At 40.9% G+C, this 25,162-nt stretch overlaps 1 protein-coding gene across 2 annotated transcripts in view; it reads left to right on the top strand.

Moving 5' to 3' along the window:
• The first annotated feature begins 830 nt into the window (after positions 1 to 830).
• The window catches only part of LOC144596914 (EGF-containing fibulin-like extracellular matrix protein 1), a 91,421-nt gene continuing 67,089 nt past the window's right edge, over positions 831 to 25,162 (top strand). The window contains exons 1-4 of one of the 2 annotated variants that reach the window (XM_078405792.1): positions 831 to 957; positions 1,483 to 1,570; positions 1,900 to 1,948; positions 4,764 to 5,021. In XM_078405792.1, coding sequence (XP_078261918.1) covers positions 1,490 to 1,570; positions 1,900 to 1,948; positions 4,764 to 5,021 — 388 coding nt within the window. In that variant the 5' untranslated portion in view covers positions 831 to 957; positions 1,483 to 1,489. Of the gene's footprint in view, positions 958 to 1,482; positions 1,571 to 1,899; positions 1,957 to 4,763; positions 5,022 to 25,162 lie in introns of those variants that run through there. The other variant, XM_078405793.1, reaches the window with a different exon arrangement.

The following is a 25,162-nucleotide window of genomic DNA, read 5'->3' as shown; positions in this document are numbered from 1 at the left end:
TAGCCATATTTCCCTCCGCTTACAAAAAAAAATTCTGCAGATTCATCATTGCGGGGAGGCTGTGTGACCCCGGGACTCGTGCCGCTTGTCAGAGAGTTTTCGAGCTGGAGGTGGACTGAGCTCACCGCGTTTATTTGTGTTTTATTATTCATTGCTTGGATGAACCTCTCGGTCACGCCAGCCAAAGGTTGTCGTAGTAAATCACCCACACGCTGGGCTGGGGCTGGGGCTGCGTGTTGTTCTTGGCTCTCGGAGTCAAGGAGCAGTGCAAACAGAGGCCGTTTCAGAACTGTAACTGCGGGCTTGAGCTGAGCGCTTTAACGCGCTTCCGATAACTTGCCCACTCAGATACATTGTCGTATCATTTTCATTCTCGCCTAATTCCAAGAAACGTATGTCAACAACTTTTAAGCTTATTCGTCATACTTAGGCATCTGAATCAATGGAAAATACCACACACGGTGGATTAGTTTTGTGGATTGATTGATTGATCCAAATGATTTTTTTAAATTTATATTTTATCCCAACTTTATAACAAAATCTATCGCTCGTATTCCCAGAACCATTTTATGTTGTAAGCAGTTGCCCTCTATTCCAAAGTAACCCACAAGTATGCCACTGGTTGCTAGCAATCCCATTTGGTTGTGGGATGACTGAGCATCGATTGGTGGTCCCGCCTGCCTTCCCTATATAGCCAGCGAGCAGTTGTATCACCTGACGGTTCCGCAGTTGCAGCGACACTCCCGTTTAACTGCTTCTGAAGGGTTTGTTGTTCCCTCTCATCTTATCAGTCCGGGAATCGTGGTTAGCCTGTGAACCTGCAGAGGGAGCAATACCACTGCTGCACAAAGTCTTCCTCATAAACCACTGTAAGTCACACACACAACACAGTTCTAAAAAACTGCCAAACTCGAACAGAGAAATTTAAAGAGCTGTGAAGGTCTGCGGTCTTCAGAGGTAATACAAATGTATTTCTATCGATAAGCGATAAAAGTAATTTAAATACTGGTTGTAATTACATGTGTATTTGTGTTTTACTTGTATGCCTGTTCATTTTAACTATCTGACAATCTTTGAATGTATTTAAAATATGATAATCGATATTCAGACATACAGGCTTTAAAATGTATGAAAATGCAGAAGATAACAAAGATATGTAGAACATTGTCTTTAAATATGGAGGGAATTTTGAAATTATCAAGTTATTTAATACATTTAAGTCATTGATAATAATGCAATATAAATCTAGAAATATACTCAATTTAGAAATACCTGTGAAGGATCTATAAACCATAAATATTTTATTTTCCACACTATTCTGCTTGTCAAGACTTGTGAAAATGTTATTAGATTAAACTTGAACTCGTGCCAAATGAGTGTGAAAAAACCTCTGTTCAAGTATTTCTCAAAGAATAAATTCATTATAAAGCACTGTTGGAGTTTGTATTTTATTAGTGACTGTACGCTATTGTTGTTACTTAGATACAAGATGTTGCAATGGTGTTTGCTGGTCACATTTATTTTGCATGGTACATCCTCGCAAGAAACTAGTGAAACCATCACATACACGGTAAGACACCTCTAAGAATTGTGCAGATATTTAAAGACCACAAAATACTTTAAAATGAAATCAACAACAGTATTTTAATGGCAAAATATAAATATGTAATGATGAAACTGTTTTCGTCTGCAAGGATATATTTACATTTGTGTGAAAATATGTACACTTTTTATAATCTGATCGTTGTTCCTCAGTAAATTCATCGCTGGGTTAGTGAATGACAATTCTCTTAGTTTTGAATGGATTTTTCTAGTTATGTTACATACTATTATTATTGACCAATTAATACAAATGTGGTGCTGTACTTTGATACTCCCTTTGCCTTTATATTCCGACAGCAATGTACAGATGGTTATCAATGGGATCCTGAAAAGCAACAATGCAGAGGTGAGATAGTAAGTTTATAAAAATTGGGATTTCTTTTCTCTGTCCATTTTTCTGCGTATGTTTTACATTGTATAGTAAAGGCACTAAAACTAATTGTGACATACAATTTGGGTTATTTACGAATGAGAGTTAGAAATCTGATGAATACATAAATAAAATCAATAACTGTGTCTGCAAACAAATTGTTATGGGTATAGGAAATAAAATCATTTCATGAAAATAATTTACAATTTTGTTTAAAAAGGCTGAATGATGCCTAGCTAATATGCTATTTGGTCAGCATCTTGAAGCAAAAGGGAGATCATTCTATCTTTCTCACTATTTCTCTTTGAAAATAAATTTCAAATAAAGATTTTGAAATAAACCACATCTTCAGTCCTTCCACTGTTTATTTCTTCATCATTTAAACTTCTTGGTTATAGAAACAAATTGTCCTGCTACACACCCAGCACTTGGATATCAATGCGTCCAAAAATTATTTGAATCTGGAAAGCTGCTTTTTTTTTTCTCTGTGGGCTTATCACTGCAAAATTCTGTACCGTACAGCCCAAGATGTTCTGTACAATAGATGCATGCACTGTTCCTCCACACACTCCACATTGCAGAACTAATAGAGGAAAGGGAGGTCACAGATCCAAGTCAAGGGTCTTGGAGAGAGCTATAAGCGCAAGAGTGAGATGGTAATTTATGGAGACTGGGACTGTGAAAGTTTGGTTGGGCATCATTTATGGTCATGATTGTCTGCTGAAGGATTCAGGCTTGTACTGGGATAGAGAAGTCAGAACAGGGGAGGTGGAGACTGAAGAGAAAGGATAAGTTTTAAATTAAAGCTAGGTTAAGCCTAAGCCTTAGGTTGGGTATCTGGTCAAACAGCTTTCCTTTAACTTCCTTTTAAAAGGGACTCGCATGTCTTGCAAAGACCTGGTTCTACGTGAGTGGTCTACAAGTGGTTTGTGAAAGTCACACAAACATTGCATTCCACAGTGGTGTTTTTGAACTTCTGTTTGCTCTGATTTACTAGTTCACACTGCCACCCACATTGTGGAAATAGAGTCATAGATAGTATCATAGGGCTATGCAGCATGGAAATAGGCCCTTCAGCTCAACTCCTCCACACCAACCATGTTGCCCAACTTGCCTGTGAATGGACCATATTCCTCTAAACCTTTCCGAGAAATGTGCCTATTCAAGTGTGTTTCAGGTGTTGTATTGTACCTGCTTCTGCAACCTCCTCTGGCTGCTCATTCCAAATACAGACCACCCTCGGTGTGTGAAGAAGCTGCTGCTTGGGTCCTGTTTTAAATCTTTTCTCTCTCACCTTAAACCTATGCCTTCTACCCTGGGGGAAAAGACTGTGGCTATTCATCTTATCTCTGCCCCTTACGATTGTATAAACCTCTGCAAGGTCACCTTTGGCCTCCAGGGAAAAAGACTCAGCTTATACCATCCAAACCCAGTGACTTTCTTGTAAATCTCATCTGCATCCTTTCCAGTTTAATGACATCCTTAATAAGTAGGACAACCAGAACTGTATACAGTATCCCAAGTGTGGCCTTGCCAATGTCTTGAACATCTCCATCATGACATCCCTATTCCTATACTCGATACCCTCAACAATGAAGAGGAGAATGCCAAACGCCGTCATCCCCTGTGCTGCCATATACATGGAATTATATACATACACCCCCTAGGTTTCTCTGAGCTATGACATTACCCAAGGCTCTACCATTTACTGTGTATGTCCAGCCCTAGTTTGTCTTACCAAAATGCAACACCTCATATTTATCTGAATTAAATTCCATCCGCCACATAGAGTGATACAGTGTGAAAACAGGCCCTTCGGCCCAACTTGCCCACAACAGCCAATATGTCCCAGCTACACTAGTCCCACCTGTCTGCCTTTGGTCCATATCCCTCCAAACCTATCCTATCCATGTAATAGGAACAGCCCATTGGCCCAGTTGATCAAGATCTAGTTGTAGTTACACTTTAAATTCTTCACTGTATTCTTCCACTATATCACCAATTTTATTTCAACTGCAAACTTACTAACCATTTACATCCACATTAATATTATAAACAATGAACCCAGTAACAAACCCTGTGGCACACCACTTGTTACAGACCTTCAGTCTGAAAAACAAACCTCTACCACCACCCTTTAATCGTACCTTCAATCAAATTTTGTGTGCAATTGGCTAGCTGATCCTGAATCCCATGTGATCTAATCTTCCTTGCCAGCTTCCAACGCAGTACCTGGTCAAAGACCTTGTTAAAGTTCATATAGACAATGTACTACCCTCATCAATCTTCTTGGTTCCCTCTTCGAAGAACGTAGAAAAATTTGGGAGACACAATTTCTTATGCACAAAGCTATGTGGACCATCCCTAATCATTCTTTGCCTTGGATCCTGTCTCTCAGAAACCCATCCAATAACTTTCTCACCACTAATGTTAGAATCGCCAGTCTGTAGTTCCCGAGCTTTTTCTTATGGCCTTTGTTAAATAGAGGCATTATGTTAGCCTGTCTTTTGGCACCTCGCCCATGGCTATCAATGACACAAATATCTCTGACAGGAAGCCCTTCAATTTCTTCCATCACTTCTCATAATGGCCTGTGCATGTATATTTTTTAAAAGGAAGCATTTATAGGTCTTACATGCCCACTTCCACTGTTGGACGGGGAGTGGAGTGAACTGGGATTGTTCTTTCTGAAAGTGTTTCTGTGATTCTATGCAGCAAAATCTGATCCTTTTAGTAACTTTGCAAAATAGTCTTTCACATGTTAAGTATTTTTTTTAAAATTGTTTTTCAGATGTTGATGAATGTGAGACTATTGCTGATGCATGCAAAGGAGAAATGAAATGTATAAACCATTATGGAGGATACTTGTGCCTGCCTAAAACAGCTATCATTATCACGAATAGTAGTGGTGAAAGTAGGAATGTTCCTTCAACCACTCTTGCGCCTGTTCATGTCCCTGTTCCTACTCAACGGCCATACTCAAATCTACCCTTCCTGCAACAGCGATGTCCACGTGGCTTTGCACGCAATGATCAAAACCAGTGTAAAGGTAAGACAGCAGTGTAGCAATTTGATTACAATCGGATATTTGTTGAATAGGTGATGGTGTGCCAACTTCATTTATTGCATAATTGATCATTATTCCAATGCAACACATTCTGCTGTGAATGCTATAATATACAAACTGATTCCATATTTTCCCCAGAATGTGAACTGGCATGTTACTGCTTTTCTTTCACTTGTCGTTTTGGGAAACCTGTTATTGCTTCAGATTATTTATTGCCAATAACAAAATTCATGAGCAATTGGTTCTCCATGGGAATCCAGTAGGATGCAAAGTTCAAGTATGGAAGGCAGGCAAAATCGCTGTCTCTCTCTTTCTAAATGTTTCTTGTATTTTTAAACAATTAAGTTACTTTCTGCACATTATATAATGGATCGCTCTTCTATACAGCAAGTTGACAAGCAGCATCTAGAGGGTTTCCAATGACCAGGAGCTTAATTGTTGATACTATTAAATCAGAGGCAGGGTACCCTGTAATGACTGACTCGCCTCCTAACTCCCCAGGTTATCCTCCAGTCTTCCGGTACCTCACTCGAGGCTAATGCTTCTTTACCATCTTTAGAACATAATCAAGAATTTGATGAAAGTAACAGAAATATAGAAACATAAAAAAATCGTGCAGTAGGCCATTTGGCCCTTCGAATCAGCACCGCTATTCAATATGATCATAGCTGATCATCCAAAATCAGTACCCCATTCCTGCTTTCTCCCCATATCCCTTGATTCTGTTAGCCCTAAGAGCTATATCTAACTCTCTCTGAGCTTGGATTAATGCAACTATAACAATACTGAAGAAACATATCTTCAACTCTAGAAGAAGGATAGCAGCCCACCCCCTGAAAATTCAAAATGTCCCACTCCATCTTAACATGGAAAACACCACCAGTCTTTTATTATCTTTGTGTTAATTACTGGAGCGCTCGACTTCTATGCATTATTGGAGCAGCTTCATCGTAAGGTTTGTAAGACGATGGCTCACAGTTACCACCTTCTCAAGCGCCATTAGGTGGGTAATAAAGGCTGGTAATACCCACTTCAATAAAAAAATAATAATAAATGCAGGTTTGAATCTGTAATCTCAGAGGCAATTTTTCTCTTCAGTGTGTCATTGGAGCATTGAACAATCAACACTATTCTGGATCTCATTAACATTCAAGGAGGTTTACATGCAAGCTGCACACTTTCCTGGCTTCAATTGGTCCATGAGTTGACAAGAATCAGCAAAAATAGAGCAAGTATTTTTTTTTTTACAAATATACTGTTAGAACCTAGAGGTAGGTTAGGCAAAGCCGAACATGAGCTCTGAGGAGAAGGATTAAATGAAGAATTTAATGCAGCAGCCTGCAGAAAAAAATTTGTCTCGCAATTTCCCCAATGAAATGTTTAAGATATTAGGCAGGCCTACAGAAAACATGTGCACTTGCATGGAGGAGGCTGTCATTAACTTTGCACAAACTCTGCAATAAACTAATGATATTCAGCATAGAAGCAATGGAAAACTTTGTTTGCTTGTAATCCCATCTAAGTGGTTGATGTTACAGTTTCCTTTTGAGGACGAGCCTTCTTCCCTCTTTCTTCTTCCAGCAGTGTGTCATGCAATGTATTGCAAGGGAATGTTGACAATGTACTTGGCCGGGAGCAAAAAGAGCCGAAGAACATATTACACCAGGCATTAGATGCTTTTACAACTTGGAACAAAAGAAAATCACTGCAGAGATACACCAACCAGCAGAAAAATCAATCAGCAACTAACTGCTTTGTAGCTGGTGATCCCTGTAAATAGCATTAATCTTCCCTGCTGTTTAACAAATGTCCAGCCAAGCAGGATTAAAATGGCTTTGGCAACTTCCCCTTTCTGAAGTCCTTGGATTATATAGCAGTGAGCAAGAGGCTGTCGTTGTGGCACGACTCAAGCAGATGGCTGAAGAGCTGGTGATGAGGGGAGGGATTAGGTTTCTTGGACCACTGGGATCCCTTCTGGGGCAAAGGTGACCTGCCCCAAGACAGACGAGTTGCATCTGACCTGGAGGGGGATCAATATCCTGGCAGAGCGAGATGCTAGAAGCTTCTAAGCTTCTTCTCTCATCTGGCAGGGGACCCAAAGTTGTCGTGTAACAAATGAGAAAGTCAAAGCAAATGGAGTCATAAGCATGGAAACAGACCCTTAGCGTCCAACGTGTCCATGCCAACCAAGATGCTTTTTAAGCTAGTCCCATTTGTACACGTTTGCCCCCTATACCTCTAAACCTTTCCTATCCCTGCATCTGTCCAAATCTATTTTAGATGTTGTTATTGCATCTGACTCATCTCCATCCTCTGTCAGTGTGTTACATATAATCACCAGACAAGTTGCCCCTCAGATTCCTATTAAATCTTTTCTCTCTCACCTTAAACGTGCCCTCTAGTTCTTGGTTTCTCTATTCTTGGGGGAAAAAGGCTGTATTTACCCTATCTTTTCCCTTCATGATTTTATAAGATTGCCCCTCAGCATCCTTCGCTCCAAGAAATATAGTCTGACTCTGCCCAAACTCTTACTATAGCTCGGGTCCTAGAATTATGGTAACATTCTGATATATATTCCCTGCACCCTTTCTATGTTAATGCCATCTTTCCTATAGCAGTGACCAAAACTGAACACAGTACTTCAAGTGCAGCCTCACCAACAACTCTACATAATATTCTGATCTTTATACTTAGTTTCCCGATGATGAAGCCTTCTTCACCATCCTATCTACCTGCAACAGCACTTTCTGGGAACTATGTAAGAAACATAGAAAAATAGGTGTAGGAGGAGGCCATTTAGCCCTTCGAGCCAGCACCGCCATTCATTGTGATCATGGCTGATCATCTATAATCAGTAACCTGTGCCTGCCTTCTCCCCATATCCCTTGATTTCACTAGCCCCTAGAATAGAAACATAGTCCCTAGAATAGAAACATACTCGTACTCCTAGATCTCTCCACCCTGCAACACTCCCCAGGATCCTACCATTTAATGTAAAGGTCCTGCCCTAGTTTTACATCGCAAAATGCAACGCCGTGCACTTATCTGAATTAAACTCTCTTAGCCATTCCTCGGCTCACTTACCCTGCTGATCAAGATCCTGATGTCATTTTCGATAACCATCTACACTGTTTATGATACCACTTTTTTGGGTCATCTGCAAACTTACAAATTCATGCCTAGTATATTCTCATCCAAATTGTTGATATAAATGACGCCCAGCGATGATCCCTGAGGTACGCCACTAGTCACAGGCCTTCAGTTTGATAAACAACCATCCACCAACATCCTCTCAGCTTCCTAACACTAGGCTAATTCTATATCCAGTCAGCTAAAGGGCCTGTCCCACTTAGACGATTTTTTGGCGACTGCCGGCGACTGTCAAAGTCGTAGCAGATCGTCGAGATTTTCTTTTACCCGACACCAATGACCACGACAATGCCATCAGGTCTTCCACCGTCTTCTGAAACATTGGGAAAATTCCCACGCTGTCAATGCTTCGGCGTCCTGATTTTCGCTGAAATCACTGACAAGTCGGTAAGTACTTGAGAGTTTTGAAATAAAACATCATGCCCTGGTTACTTGAAAACCAAGCTTTACTCTAACAAGGAATACACTGGATTTACTTCCAGTTTACTAATAGCTGTATTAAAAAAAAATTTTTTTTTTAAAGTGGTTCAGTGGATTTTTGTGAAAAGTGTGTGGGCATTCTTTGAAAATGTAAGGGAGATGCATATCTGGTTTCTGGGTTGCATATCTGGGTTTGGAGCCCACTTTAAATGTAATGGCTGAGGCCAAAAACATCGCGAAAATTCCCATGCTTACCTGACCGTCAAACTGTTGCCTCCAATCTACCTGTGAAATGTCCTGACGGTAAATAAATTGGTTAAACACAAGCATTTTATGGTATTTGAAATGACTTTACTTATTTTAATATTATGTGCTTCTAAATGCATCTAAGAGAACCTATCAAACCTGGGGACAGCAGGCGACAGCGCCTGCAATAAGCAACGATACCTGGCGACAAGCCAGCTGTCGCTGAGAAATTTCAAACCGGATGACTTCTCAGTGACGCGCCGAGATCCACTACGAGTTTTGGAAGACTCCTCACGATCATGCCCGCAACACCCCGGCGAACTGTCGGCGACAGCCTAGTCACCGGCAGTCGCCTTAAAATCGCCTAAGTGGGATAGGCCCTTAACTCTCCCTGGATCCCATGCGATCTAACCTTCCAGAGCAATCTATGGAATCTTATCATGGGTCTTACTGAAGTACATGTAGACAATGTCTACGGCCTTGCTCTCATTGACCTTCTTGGTTGTTCAAAATACTCAATCAAATCAATCAATCAAATATAGAAGTTAAAGCAAGCACGTCTAGAAGGCAAGCCAGACATGGGCAGAATAGAAGGCAAGGAAGGTCTCATGGGCTAAACAGTATATATATTAATGCAAGAAGTCTGATGAGTAGCACAGACGAACTGTGGGCATGGATTGGCACATGGGTTTGTGATTTAATAGGAATTACGGAAACATGGTTGAGGGATGGGCAGGACTGTCAGCTGAATGGTCTGGGGTGACAGGTATGGCTACAGGCAGGAGGTGAGGGTAAGAGAGCAGGGGTGTCATAGTATTGATTAGAGAGAACATCACAGCAGTGTTTAAAAATGGTATCACGGAGGGAGTGTCCAGTGAGGCTATGTGGGTGGAGCTTGGAAATAAGAATTTGATAAGAATTAGAGGAACAAATATGTAGGGAGAATGCAGATAAGAGTAGGAATGATAGGTTTGTGTTGGTAGACGATTTTAACTTCCCTAATATTGACAGGAACTGCCATAGTACTGAAGAATTAGATGTTAGAATTTGTTAAATGTGTCCAGGAATGTTTTCTGAAGCAATATGTAGATGGACCTATTAGAGAAGGGACTACACTCAACCTCCTCTTAGGAAATGAGGTTGGGATAGTGGTTGATGTGTCAATGGGAGAACACTTTGTGACCAGTTCCATAATTCTATAAGTTCGAAATGTGTTATACTTAAAGATAGGCCTGGTCCACAAGGTGATGTTCTAAATTGGGACAAGGACAATTTTGATGGAATTAGTTAAGAACTTGCCAAGGTTAATTGGGAAAGGCTGTTTGAAAGTAAAGGGATGGAAGTGAAATGCTTTCTAAGTGGAATGGGTGAGCTTAGGGCCAGCATGTGCCTGTTTGAATGCTGGCAGGACTAGGAAACCCTTGTTTTCTATGGATATTAAGGCTCCGGTCAAGAAAAAGGAGGAGACACGTGAGGTACAGGCTTCCAGGATCAAGTGAGTCCCTTGTGTACAAAAGGCACAAATTGAATGTGGGATATGCATTGCAGATAAGATAATGAGACTTTTTTTAAAATCCACAACTATATTAAGAACAAAAGAGTTACGAGGGAGAGAGGATGTCCCCTTAAGGATCAGTGTGGTCATCCATATGAGAATGCAGAGGTCTTCAATTAATACTTCTCTGTATTTAACACAGAGAAGGACATGGAAGCTAGTATTAGCCTGAAACATATTGGTACCAACTACCTCTTTCAGAACCCTGGGGTGTGGTCCATCTGGTCCAGGTGACTTTCAACCTTCAGACTTTTCAGCTTCCCCAGCAATTTCTCCTCAGTAATAGTGACTGCACTCACTTCTGCCCCCTGACTCTTGAATTTGTGGTACATTGCTGGTGTAGTGAGGGTGCTGTGTTGTCCCATTGGTGGTTTTGGTAACACAATAGGGTTTAGATTGGTAAGAGGAGATGTTTGTGCTCTTGAAGAGCATACATATGATTAAGACCCTGGGCCTGACCAGGTGTATCCTAGAATTTTGTGGGAACCAAGAAACTGCTGCAACCCTGGCAGAGATCAGTCTGAAGAAGGGTATCGACCCAAAACGTCACCCATTCTTTCTCTCCCGAGATGCTGCCTGAACCGCTGAGTTACTCCAGCATTTTGTGTCTACCTTCGATTTAAACCGGCATCTGCAGTTCTTTGTCCTACTAAAGATTATTGTATCTTCATTAGCCTTGACTGAGGTAACAGGAGGATAGCTTATATTGTACTTATATACAAGAAATGCTTGCAGTTGAAACCTAAAATCAGTGATGGGAAAGTTATTGGAGTGGATTCTGAGAGGCAGCATTTATTTGTATTTGGACAGGCAACTGATTTGGGAATAGTCAGCATGGGTTTGTGTGTGGAAAATAACGTCTCATGACTTTGACTGAGTTTTTTGAACTTGTAGTCAAGAGGATTGATGAGGGCAAGGTAGTGGATGTTACCGACATGGACTTTAGCAAGGTCTTGACAAGCTTCCACATGGTTTGTCCAGAAGATTAGAAAACCTGGGATGCTGGGTGAGCTTGGCAGTAGGTGGCAGTGGAAGGTCGTGTAGAGTTGCCTTTCAGATTAGAGACCTGGATGAATGGTGTGCCACAGGGATCAGTACTGGGACCTTTTAATGTTCACTCAGACAAGTTCAAAGTGACATATTTTGGGAAGTTAAACCAGGTCAGGACATACGCAGAGAGTGGCAGGGAAATAGTCTGTGAATGGGGAAGTGGCATCCATCCGTTGACTCCAGACCTGATGATTAAAACTTCTTTATCTAGTTGAGAGTATTCTATCTTTGCTACTGTCAGTGTTAGGGATGTAAACCCTATTGTCTTACAAAATCCATCTTCCATTCAAAGGGACAACACAGCACCCTCACCATGCCAGAAATTCAAGAGAGTCAGGAGGCAAAAGTGAGTGCAGTCGCTATTACTGGAGCTTGGGAAGCTGGAAGGTCTTAAAGTGAATAAGTCACCTGGACTAATGGATTACACCGCAGGTTTCTGAAAGAGGTAAATGTTGAGATTGTGGAGGCATTAGTGGTGATCTTTCAAGAATCGCTTGAGTCAGGAATGGTTCCAGAGGACTGGAAAATCGCAAATGTAACTACACTGTTTAAGAAAGGAACGAGGCAAAAGAAAGGAAATTCTAGCCAGGTAGCCAGACTTCTATGGTTGGTAAAATTTTAGTCAATTATTAAAGATGAGGTCTTAGGGTACTTGGAATCGCGTGATAGGCTGAAGCCTGCATGGTTTTGTTTTGGGGAGATCTTGCCTGATAAATCTGTTGGAGTTCTTTGAGGAATTAACAAGCAGGATAGACAAAGGAAAGGTAGTGGATGTTGTTTACTTGGATTTTCAGAAGGCCTTTGGTAAGGCCTTTGGTGAGGCTGCTAAACAAGATAGGAGTCCATGGTATTAGAGGCAAGTTACTTTTAGGGACAGTTTCTTTCCAACTGTTATCAAGCAACTGAATGGTCTTTTCATCAGCAAGACTGTGTTTCTGACCTCCCATCCACCTCATTGGTGACCTCTAAACTATCTTTAATCAGATTTAATTGGACCTCAGTTATATCTTGCATTAAATGTTGTACGCTTTATCCTTTATCCGTGCATTGTGAACAGCTTGATTGTATTCATGTATAGCCTTTTCTTTGACTGGATAGCATGCAAACAGAAGCTTTTAACTGTACCACAGTACATGTGACAATAATAAACTGAACTAAACTAGCATGGGTAGAAGATTGGCTGACTGGTAGAAGACAAAGAGTGGGCACAAAGGAGGCCTTTTCTGGTTTGCTGCCAATGAATAGTGGTGTTCTATAGGGGTCGGTGCTGGGTCCGCTACTTTTCACATTACATGTTAATGACGTGGATGAGTCTATGAGGGAATTGATGGCTTTGTGGCTGAATTTGGGGATAATATGAAGATAGGTGGAGGGGCAGGTAGTGTTGATGAAGCAGGGAGGCTGCAGAAGGACTTGGACAGATTGGGAGAGTGGGCAAAGAAGTGGCAAATGGAATACAGCCTGGCAAAGTGTACTGTCATGCATTTTGGTAGAAGGTATAAAGGAGTCGACTATTTTCTAAATGGGGAGAGGATTCAGAAATGGGAGGTGCAAAGGGACTTGGGAGTGTTGGTGCACGATTCCCAAAAGGCTAATTTGCAGGTTGAGTCGGCGGTAAGGAACGCAAAGGAAATGCTAGCATTCATGCCGAAGGGACTAGAATATAAAGGATGTAATGCTGAGGCTTTATCAGGCACTGGTGAGGCTACAGTTATGATTGTGAGCAGTTTTGGGCCCCATATCTGAGGAAGGACGTGCTGGCTTTGCAGAGGGTCCAGAGGACGTTTAAAAGAATGACCCGGGGGTGATTTGATTAACATATGAGGAGCATTTGAAGGCTCTATCCTGTACTGGCTGGAGCTTAAAAGGACAAGGGGGGATCTCATTTTAAACTACCAGATAATAGGCAGTGTGAACTGCGAAGAGGATGTTAGGAGGTTGCAGGGTGACTTGGACAGGTTGAGTGAGTGGGCAGATGCATGGCAGATGCAGTATAATGTAGACAAATGTGCGGTTATCCACTTTGGCGGCAAAAATAAGGAGGCAGATTGTTATCTCAATGGTATCAGATTAGGTGAAGGGGAAGTGCAATGAGACCTTGGTGTCCTTGTACACCAGTCACTGAAAGTAAGTGTGCAGGTACAGCAGGCAGAGAAGAAAGCTAATGGCATGTTGGCCTTCATAACGAGAGGATTTGAGTACAGGAGCAAAGAAGTCCTTCTGCAGTTGTATAGGCCCATGGTGAGGCCAACTGTGTGCAGTTTTGGTCTCCTAATTTGAGGAAGGACGTCCTTGCTATTGAGGCAGTGCAGCGTAGGTTCACGAGATTAATCCCTGGGATGGAGGGACTGTCATATGAGGAAAGACTAGGCTTGTATTCACTGGAGTTTGGAAGAATGAGAGGGGATATTATAGAGACGTATAAAATTATAAAAGGACTAGACAAGCTAAATGCAAGAAAAATGTTCCCAATGTTGGGGGAGTCCAGAACCAGGGCACACAGTCGAAGAATAAAGGGGAGGCCATTTAAAATTGAGGTGAGAAGAATTTTTTTCACCCAGAGAGTTGTGAATTTGTGGAATTCTCTGCCACAAAGGCAGTGGTAGCCAATTCACTGGATGAATTTAAAAGAGAGTTAGATAGAGTTCTAGGGGCTAGTGGAATCAAAGGATATGGGGAGAAGGCAGGCACAGGTTACTGATTGTAGATGATCAGCCATGATCACAATGAATGGCGGTGCTGGCTCGAAGGGCCAAATGGCCTCCTCATGCACCTATTTTCTATGTTTCTATGTCTATGTTTTTAATAAAAGGCCTAGATAGAGTGGACGTGGAATTCCAGTAATAGTAGTCTAGAAACAACGAGCACTGCCTCAGAATAAAAGGACGTACCTTCAAGATGGAGATAAAGAGGAATTTAATTAGCCAGAGGGTGGTGAATTTGTGGAATTTCAGGCAGCTGTGGAGGCCATGATATTGGGTATTTTTAGGATAGGTTCTTGATTAGGAAGGGCATCAAAGGTTATGGTGAGAAGACACGAGAATGGGATTGAGAGGGAAAAATAGATCAAGCATGACTATCCTGCCTAGTCAAACCGCATGTCAAAAACCTCGGCATGATATTTGACTCTGCATTAAAATTTGATAAGCAAGTCAACGCTGTGGTAAAAGCCAGCTTCTTCCAACTTCGAACCATAGCTAAAATCAAACCTTTCCTCCAATTCGACGACACAGAAAAAATCATTCACGCTTTCATTTCCTCCCGCCTAGACTACTGCAACTGGGATCAGCCAATCTTCCCTGTCCCGCCTGCAACTGGTCCAAAACGCCGCAGCGAGACTCCTGACGGGTACCCGTAAAAGGGACCACATCACCCCGATTCTGGCCTCTCTCCATTGGCTCCCTGTACGGTACAGAATCAACTTCAAGCTCCTCCTATTCACGTATAAAGCCCTAAATGGACACTCCCCCCCCCCCTACATCAAAAATCTTCTAACCCCCCTCTCTAACTCCAGGTCCCTCAGGTCGGCCGACTTGGGGCTACTCACTATCCCGCAGTCTAGGCTTAAGCTCAGGGGTGACCGCGCTTTTGCGGTTGCAGCTCCTAGACTGTGGAACAGCATCCCTCTCCCCATCAGAACTGCCCCCTCCATCGACTCCTTTAAGTCCAGGCTCAAAACCTATTTCTACTCCCGAGCGTTTGAGGCTCATTGAGGAGGCGCTGTGAACTGTTTGCGTGCTACTGTATGTTTCATTTTTTTTCCATTGGAACCTAATCAGATGTACAGCACTTTGGTCAACGTGGGTTGTTTTTAAATGTGCTATACAAATAAAATTGACTTGACTTGACTTGACTTGAATAGTAGTGTAGACTAGATGGGCTGAGTGGTCGAATTCTGCTCCTTATGACGATGCATCACAAAATAAGTTTAACTCTCTTTCAGTTGAATAGGTATTAGCATATCAACAGACTGTGTAGCAAGTTTTAAAATACACAAACTTTTTTGGGGGCTTTGGCCTATGTCTACTTCAATCTTTAAGCAGCAATTGATATGAGGTACTTCATACGTTGCTAGAATTTAAATAATAATTCAACAACCCTGTTATGCATTCAGTTCATTTACGCTGATTGTGGTGAGAACATTCATAGTGGCCTTTCCCTCATCATGAACTAGGTGTTGTCCTTTAATAGCCACAGTGAGAAGTAGTGTATTTCATTCATGAATAAAATTCACTTCTTTGTCTTTGAATGTCAGCCTGTCATTTTCAATCTGCTCATCCACATCCTGCAGGTGTTCATCTCTGCAGGTTCCTGTGACCTTGGAAATGCTCCATGACTACCCCTTCCAAGGATCTCTCAAAGTCAACATGGATAGAAAATTGGTTGACAGACAGAAAGCAAAGAGTGGGGATAAATGGGTCCCTTTCAGAATGGCAGGCAGTAACTAGTGGGGTACCGCAAGGCTCGGTGCTGGGACCGCAGCTATTTACAATATACATTAATGACTTGGATGAAGGGATTAAAAGTACCATTAGCAAATTTGCAGATGACACAAAGCTTGGTGGTAGTGTGAACTGTGAGGAAAATGCTATAAGGTTGCAGGGTGACTTAGACAGGTTGTGTGAGTGGGCGGATGCATGGCAGATGCAGTTTAATGTGGATAAGTGTGAGGTTATCCACTTTGGTGGTAAGAATAGGAAGGCAGAGTATTATCTGAATGGTGTCAAGTTAGGAAAAGGGGACGTACAACGAGATCTGGGTGTCCTAGTGCATCAGTCACTGAAAGGAAGCATGCAGGTACACAGGCAGTGAAGAAAGCCAATGGAATGTTGGCCTTCATAACAAGAGGAGTTGTATAGGAGCAAAGAGGTCCTTCTGCAGTTGTACAGGGCCCTAGTGAGACTGCACTTGGAGTGGTGTGTGCAGTTTTGGTCTCCAAATTTGAGGAAGGATATTCTTGCTATTGAGGGCGTGCAGCGTAGGTTTGCTTGGCTAATTCCCGGAATGGCGGGACTGTCATATGTTGAAAGACTGGAGCGACTAGGCTTGTATACACTGGAATTTAGAAGGATGAGAGGAGATCTTATCGAAACGTATAAGATTATTAAGGGGTTGGACACGTTAGAGGCAGGAAACATGTTCCCAATGTTGGGGGAGTCCAGAACAAGGGGCCACAGTTTAAGAATAAGGGGTAGGCTATTTAGAACTGAGTTGAGGAAAAACTTTTTCAGTCAGAGAGTTGTGAATCTGTGGAATTCTCTGCCTCAGAAGGCAGTTGAGGCCAATTCTCTGAATGCATTCAAGAGTGAGCTAGATAGAGCTCTTAAGGATAGCGGAGTCAGGGGGTATGGGGAGAAGGCAGGAACGGGGTACTGATTGAGAATGATCAGCCATGATCACATTGAATGGCGGTGCTGGCTCGAAGGGCCGAATGGCCTCCTCCTGCACCTATTGTCTATTGTCTATTGTCTAACAGGTGTAGAAACTCCAAAGGGGGGTTGCTTATGTAGTATGTATATTAGTCCTTATATATGTTGGCTGTCAAACACATGCTAAACTGATCCTCTAACACTATCTGATATGGATAACTCGTGTCCAATTTAGTAAAATACTAGTCCTCCAGTCAAAACTGGAAGTAAGACTGTTGAATACTGTTTTAGGGATGAGATGATTAACAGTTAGTTTGTAATGTCCACATACCCAGATGGATCCATCATGGCACAACGGGTGCTAACTATCCAGAGTACTTAACAGGTTGAATTACTTTCTCGACCCAGTAGCCAGCAATTTGTGCCTCCAATTTTACTTACATTAAATCGGTCACTGGACTAGGCTTGAAAAACTGTGGTGGAGTGCAGGGAATTTTGGTTTGGGTGCACTTTAGACAGTGTTTAATAACTTAGACTCCTAGAGCATGGAAACTAGCAGTTTGGCCCAACTTGCCCATGCCGATCAAGGTGGGCCATCTACAGCTGTCCCACCTGGCCCCATTTGACCCATATCCCTCTAAACCTCCTCACATTGTTACAACAGAAGTAACAATGCTATAATTGTTCTTCCAATCCAGGAGAATTCCTTTCAGCAAGCATATTCCCAACAGGCTTAGACCAGAACCTACCACAACTACTCATGATAACGTATCAATATCTGTGATATTTTACTAAATGATCAGTATCTACTACTACTTCAATGCTCTCACCTGTACAGGTCTTAAGATTTAACTGTGCCTTTTTAAGTTGAGGCAGAGTATTTTCTGGCCACTCAGATGGATATTCTTTTTGGTTAGTCAGTGCAACGCAGCACCCAATGTGAAGCTCATGTCAACTCTTTGTCATTCACATTCATGGCAACAATCAATGGTTCTTTTATTCTTAGCCCCCTTTCCCAATAAACATTGTGAACACTTCCTTTGCATTACAGCACTTTTTACATGGTGCATGTAAAGGAAACCTAAGAGATTTTGAGCTCCCTTCTTTAAACATTTCTTTCTTTCTGGTTGTTTGCCTAACTTTTCTTCATTTATTGCTGCAAGCCAAGGCAGTGTGGCCTTTTTGTACCATTTTTTTGCTCGAGCAAGCAATCAGATGGCATATATTTGTCTCTACCACAGGAACAGCTTTTTAAAAATGATGTTAGTTTTGCTTCGAAATAGTGCATATTCTTCACTAGTGCACACTACTGCATGGAACACCTGTTATCCTTTGCAAGCCTTGCCTGGCGACTCTCTGCGTACTGTTCCGGAAGAGGATCTATTTTACTCATGTATAGTATGATGTGGCTGGATAACAGGCAGAACATGCTTTCACTGTATCTCTAAACATGTGACAATAATAAACTAAACCAAACAATTCCACCTGATGATTGCACTCTTTGAGCAATTTTCAGTGCATTCTCAAAAGTCAAATTTGTCTCTTACAGCAACTGGCTCTGAATCTTGTCATCAATGATTCTGCACACAAACATGTCTCTTAGTATCTGTGAGAGCCCTATTTATACTCCTGTGATAACTTAAATTTTTTTCACCTATTAACCCAGCCACCATCTTATTAGATTAGTCACAGGACGATAAAAAAATTAAGTTATAAGTTATTGTGATCATGGCTGATCATCTACAATCTGTAATTCGCCTATTAACCCAGCCACCGTCTTATTAGTTTTCTTAACTGGAAAATCAAGCATGACATTGATCAGCATTGGGTTAAAGTGATTCTTCAACAAATTATTTAATCAAAGCTGGAAATGCAGAAAATACCTAGCAGGCAAGCAGCATCTATGGAAAGAGAAACGAATAAAATTTCAGATCCAGAACTACATCAGTTTCTCTCGCTACAAGCTGCTTGACCTGCCGAAGGCTTCCATAGAAACATAGAAAATAGGTGCAGGAGGAGGCCATTTGGCCCTTCGAGCCAGCATCACCATTCATTGTGATTGTGGCTGATCATCCACAATCAGTAACCCGTGCCTGCCTTCTCCCCATATCCCTTGATTCATATCATATCATATCATATATATACAGCGCGGAAACAGGCCTTTTCGGCCCACCAAGTCCGCGCCGCCCAGCGATCCCCGCACATTAACACTATCCTACACCCACTAGGGACAATTTTTTACATTTACCCAGTCAATTAACCTACATACCTGTACGTCTTTGGATTCCGCTGGCCCCTAGAGCTCTATCTAACTCTCTCTTAAATTCATCCAGTGAATTGGCCTCTACTGCCTCCTGTGGCAAAGAATTCCACAAATTCACAACTCTCTGGGCGAAAACGTTTTTTTTCTCATCTCAGTTTTAAATGCCCTCCGCTTTATTCTTAGACTGCGGGCTCTGGTTCTGGACTCCCCCAACATTGGGAACATTTTTCCTGCATCTAGCTTGTCCAGTCACTTTTATAATTTTATATGTTTCTATAAGATCCCCTCTCATCCTTCTAAATTCCAGTGAATACAACCCCAGTCTTTCCAATCTTACCTCATATGACAGTCCCGCCATCCTGGGGATTAACCTTGTGAACCTACGCTGCACTGCCTCAATAACAAGGATGTCCTCCCTCAAATTAGGAGACCAAAGCTGCACATAATACTCCAGATGTGGTCTCGCCAGGGCCCTATACAACTGCAGAAGGACCTCTTCAATCCTATACTGAAATCCTCTCGTTATGAAGGCCTACATGCCATTAGCTTTCTTTAGTGCCTGCTGTACCTGCATGTTTACTTTCAGTGACTTGTGCACAAGGACACCCAGATCTCGTTGCACTTTCTCTTTTTCCTAATCTGACACAATTGAGATAATAATCTAGTTTTGTTTATTTCAGATTTCCAACACCTGCAATTCTTTTAATTTTTACAAATCCCTTCATATTTATTAACGGTTTCTCCAGCGTCAGCAGATTTTGCATTAAGCTATCTGGAGGAGCTCCCACTCCACTCCTTCGGATAGAACTCTATTTATTATTAATGTAATTTGCAGCAGAGGATTGCAAAGTATCTCACAATTTTACTATCATGTCTGGATTTGAGAGTAAAGAGATGCAATCAGGCCTATTGTTGCGGTCATTTAACTTTCAATATAATTTTAATGCACATGGTTGTTTGACTCCTTGCATCTCGATTTCATTTTTGAAAAAAGAATTCCTCTTCAGTTCTACTTGACTTTAGAAATAATTTTCCACTTAGTAATTTGTTATTTCTTAACCTGTGAGAAAGGTGAAAATTTTGTCCTTCAGAAAGCTTATTGATTTCCGTCAAGTTTGTTGAGTACGTCAGTCTGCAAATACTAATCTGCCAGTGAACAAATAGGTTCTCAAATTGCCATTAATCCTTTTAGATTGGAAGAGGACAATCGTCAACTGAATACATTTATTTCATACATTATATGTACATGGTTCAGACCCTATGATTGAAACATGGGGCAGCAATCATACCTTTTTGATGGTGGAACATTGGACTTTTCTCTGTGCAGTAGAAGTCCATCACACTACCATCAAAGGTATGCAAGTTGCATTAAAAGAGATGAACTGGTAATAAATTTGTAGGTGCCACAAATCTTAGTGTTCAAGATGGAAAAGTTGACTTTTGCAATATTAATTCAACTCCAGTTGAACATCAGCCCATTTAAGTCAGGAAGATCACTCACTGATGTAGGGAGGCAACATGTTAATTCTTTTGTCTTACTGTGCTGAGATAAATTGCACTGATTGAGTTAAGTGAGTCTGATCATGAATTCTATTTTGCACACTCACCATACTGTGACTTAAATATCATCTACTCGTATCGGATTTCAGTTCCATACCGATGAAACTGAACCGGTATTCATTTCCGGTATTTGTGAAAAGTTCAAGAAGTGAACTTGTACAAAATACATATGTTTATATTAGGTCATGAAGAAGTAGTAGTATTAACAGAGCTGCTGCCTCACACTAGAGTTCCCCGTTCGATCCTGATCCCAAGTGCTGTCTGTGTGGTATTTTCACATGCTCCCTGTGAATGCGTGGGTTTCCTCCCACATCCCAAAGACGTGTGGGTTTGTAGGTTAGTTGACCTCTAAGCTGCCGTCAGTGTGTAGGGAGTGGTTGTGAAAGCAACATAGAACTAGTGTGAATGGGTGATCTATGATCGGTATGGAATTGGTGAAGGGCTTGTTTCCATGTTGTATCTTTCAATCAATCCAACAGTTTAGATTATTATATGTCTAATTGACAATGGGGCATTTTGAATTTCATAAAAGTGTCACTCTCGGAGTGGACCGGGCATCAACAGCAGAGCAGCATCGAATAATGAGACTTGATAAACCATGTTGAAGAATCTGAAAGAACATAAATCTGATGGGTTGTGACCTCCTTCTGAACTCCTTACGACTCCATGTGAAGTAATAGAATGGAAGAGAGGGTTGACCACTTGGGATTTCATTGTGTTAATGGAAAAAGAGTCATACAATCAGCTGTTGACTTCTGCACTAATGGAGTGAATTTTTAAAAAACCTGGATCACTTACAATTTTTTTTGGTGTGAGGCCATTTGAAACTAATTTCTTTAAGTGTCCAGTCTTTAACTGTCCAGTTCCAGATTGTGTAAAAAAAAATTAAGATAATGACAAACATTTTATCAAAGGTATCACAAAATGCTGGAGTAACTCAGCGGGTCAGGCAGCATCTCTGGAGAGAAGGAATGGGTGACGTTTCAGGTCGAGACCCTTCTTCAGACATTTTATCAAAGTGCTTAATAAAAGCGTTATTCTGGAAATATTTCACAAAGCCAACAAAACCCCCCCTGGAATAGCCATGTCTAAAATAGACTTATGATAATGAACTAGTTCAAGACATGTAAGGTTACACACCGATCAGCCAAAACATTATGGCCACTGACAGGCAAAGTGAATAACATTGATTATCTTGTTACAATGGCACCTGTCAAGGGGTGGGATATATTAGGCAGCAAGTGAACATTCGGTTCTTGAAGTTGATGTGTTGGATGAAGGAGAAATGGGCAGGAGTAAAGACCTGAGCAACTTTGACAAGGGCCAAATTGTTATGGCCAGACGACTGGGTCAGAGCATCTCTGAAATGGCAAGGCTTGTGTCAGCAGTGGTCAGTACCTACCGACAGTGGTCCGAGGAGGAACAAACCACAAACCCCCGACACGGTGTTGGGCGCCCAAGGCTCATCGTTGCGCGATGGCAACGAAGGCTATCCCATCAGGTCCGAACCGACAGAAGGTCTACTGTGGCACAAGTCACAGAAAACTTTAATGGTGGTCACGGGAGGAATGTGTCACAATACACAGTGCATCGCACCCTGCTGCGTATGGGGCTGCACACAGAGGACCAACATCATATTAGGCAGGTGGTCAAAATGTTTTGGCTCATCAGGTCATAATGTTTTGGCTGATCAGTGTATAGTGATGAGATATCATAGAGAGAGAATGTGAGGTAAGAAAATTCCAAAATAGAAATCAAATAATCAAATGGTCTACAATAACTGCAGAAGATAGAGGAAATACCAAGCAGGTTGGGCTGCATCTCTGAACAGATAAAGAGAGTTAAATCTGCAGGTTCCTTTGGGAAAAGGTTTGCTTGAGAGTTGATGCAATGTGCTTCTGACAAAAGTGCTGCTTGTCATTTGCTGATATCTGTCCAAATTGTACAGCATGATAAAAGGATGAAAAGCATAAAAGGATAAAAGAATGTTCATAATTGGAAATGGAAATGGAACTGTTATTTTCACTTCCATTGCTATCAAGACTGAAATCATTCGTGTCAGAATGGTTCAGGAATGCAACTTTTGGGATACAACATTTGAAATGATCAAAGGTTTATTACAACCATTATTAACTTAAGAAATGACCCAGTAAATAGTCGGGCTGCTCGAGGGACAAAATATATAATTTACAACTTTTAACTTTGTACTAAATGAAGTCTCTGTAATTAAAATAACATGATGAACATAAGAAACTATTACATTTCTTTTGTTGATCGTAATAATTTTGAAATGCCAAATTGAGTGTTATAATCAGGTGCAGATCCTTAATCTTGCTGAGGCAATGTTGCGGACTGCATTCCCATGAGCAGAAATACATTCACTCAGCATGATGATTTACCACCAGGTCACTGTGTTAATTTAATCCTTTAGATCATTAGGTTCTGCAACTTTTCAAACTACAGTAAATTAAAGCACCACAAAAGGGTGTAGTGATTGCATGTGAGCAGAGTGTGAAAAAATAGTTAGTGCAATATTGGAATGAGGGAAATAATAATCTGGGCAGCATTGTGCATTCATAACCTAATGATATTTATTGTAAAGGTATCTGTAGTACTTTAATGTTACTGAAATGATTCACAAACTTTGATGGTTCAATGAATTAACCAGCTGCTTTTTGTTCCTGTTGAAATAGAATAGCCAGTTAAAATTTTGAAATAATTTACAGATTTTGAGCTGTTCTATATATTTTTAAAAAGTGACATTCATTTGATTAATGGATAATTTCATGCAGATGCTTGTGGTTTATTTTTCCAAACCAGCAGGCAGAGTTCTTCAGCTGGGTGTTTTTGAAATATTTTCATATAAGGACCATTGCGTGATCAAACTTGGGCTCCAAGGGGCTTTTAATGCTGACATCATTGAAAAATCTGGAGATATTTTATGTGGAGATTAATGAAAGCTCCCATGTGTGTTACAGGGCCAGGGCTTGTTTGTACAACTACATTTATCAGAGCCAAAGTAGCCAGATAAACAAGGTCACTGGAGTGTGAGTCACATGTATAGTAATAATTACTTATTTCAATATAACACGTATTAAAATAATCAGAATTAATATGGAACTAGACTAGATAAAGGCACATGCCCAATTATCACATATTTTATCTGTTTGAAACTCCAGCACAAGTAAGTTACTGCTTGTCTTCAATGATGGTCAATTTTCATCAATTATTATATATCCTTCGTACTTTCACCTGCTACTGGGAGCATCCGAATGGATTGTGTGGTATACTGAGCAAAATATGCTGTAAGTATATTTTGTGTAACCATATTTTTCCTTTACACACCCTCACAGGTGTAATCCACAGACAAAAGTTTTGGACAAAATATAAACTGACAAATCTGTTTCATTTTCACATTCATTGTTTCCTAAGTGTTGAAAAGTGGATCATATATCCAAAGCAAAAAAAAAATCAATCAATTAATTAATTAGACAATTAATTTAAATACATTTTACAATGGCACTGGTGTTTCCATTGTTCATGATTTTATAAGGTTACATTTATTTAATCTTCCCATGTATAACCTGCAACAAATAGAAGTTTACAATAAGAAAAAGTTAAAGAATACAAAAATACAAAATTCTCATTTTAAGATTTAATTCTTGGTAAACTTGGTCAACAAAAAATGACCGGGGGGGGGGCAATCAAAGGAAAAGATGAAAATGTAAACAACTGATAGGTTGCTATAATCATGCTATGTTGGGTGATTGCACAGGAATCAACCAAACTTGGACGATGATCTGGATGTCAGGAAGTGCCTATGGAACAACAACCATTATACATGTAGGAAGGAACTGCAGATGCTGGTCTACACCAAAGATAAATACAAAATGCTGGAGTAACTCAGCGGGACAGGCAGCATCTCTGGATAGGAGGAATGGATGACATTTCAGGCTGAGACCCTTCTTCAGACCTCGGTCTCTCAAACCAAAACGACACCCATTCCTTTTACCCAGTGATGCTGCCTGTCCCGCTGAGTATACCCGGCATTTTGTATCTAACAACAATTATATTATATATTTAAAATTCTCAAAAGTAATAACTGGAGTGCTCAGTTTCAGATGGGTGGTTTTAAGACCATGAAAAATATCTGCACAATGGTTCAGTTAGAAAGTTTGAAAGAACCCGCAAACAAGTGTAATAATCAACTGCAGAGAACAGAGAAAATCAGCCGGAGAGCCTTTCTGCTGGCTCACTGACATTTCAGAAGCAAGCTGTTGGAAAAAGTGGAACTAAAAGATGGACAGCCATGTTACACTGAAATTCAAATTACAGCAATATGTCGTATGATGTTATCATACCATCTGAGCTTTAACAGTCCCCTATGACATTTCCTGGGATTGTAGCCCTGCGAGGGAATCAGAACTTAAATTTTCAAAGGTCCAAATGTGTCTAAAGCCCCCATGAATCATTTGTCAACAAAATAATAAAAACTATTCCCAGCTAGTCC

This window comes from Rhinoraja longicauda, chromosome 9 (assembly GCF_053455715.1).
Source record: "Rhinoraja longicauda isolate Sanriku21f chromosome 9, sRhiLon1.1, whole genome shotgun sequence".
NCBI lineage: Eukaryota > Metazoa > Chordata > Chondrichthyes > Rajiformes > Arhynchobatidae > Rhinoraja > Rhinoraja longicauda.
This window is presented reverse-complemented; position numbering and strand designations above follow the sequence as displayed.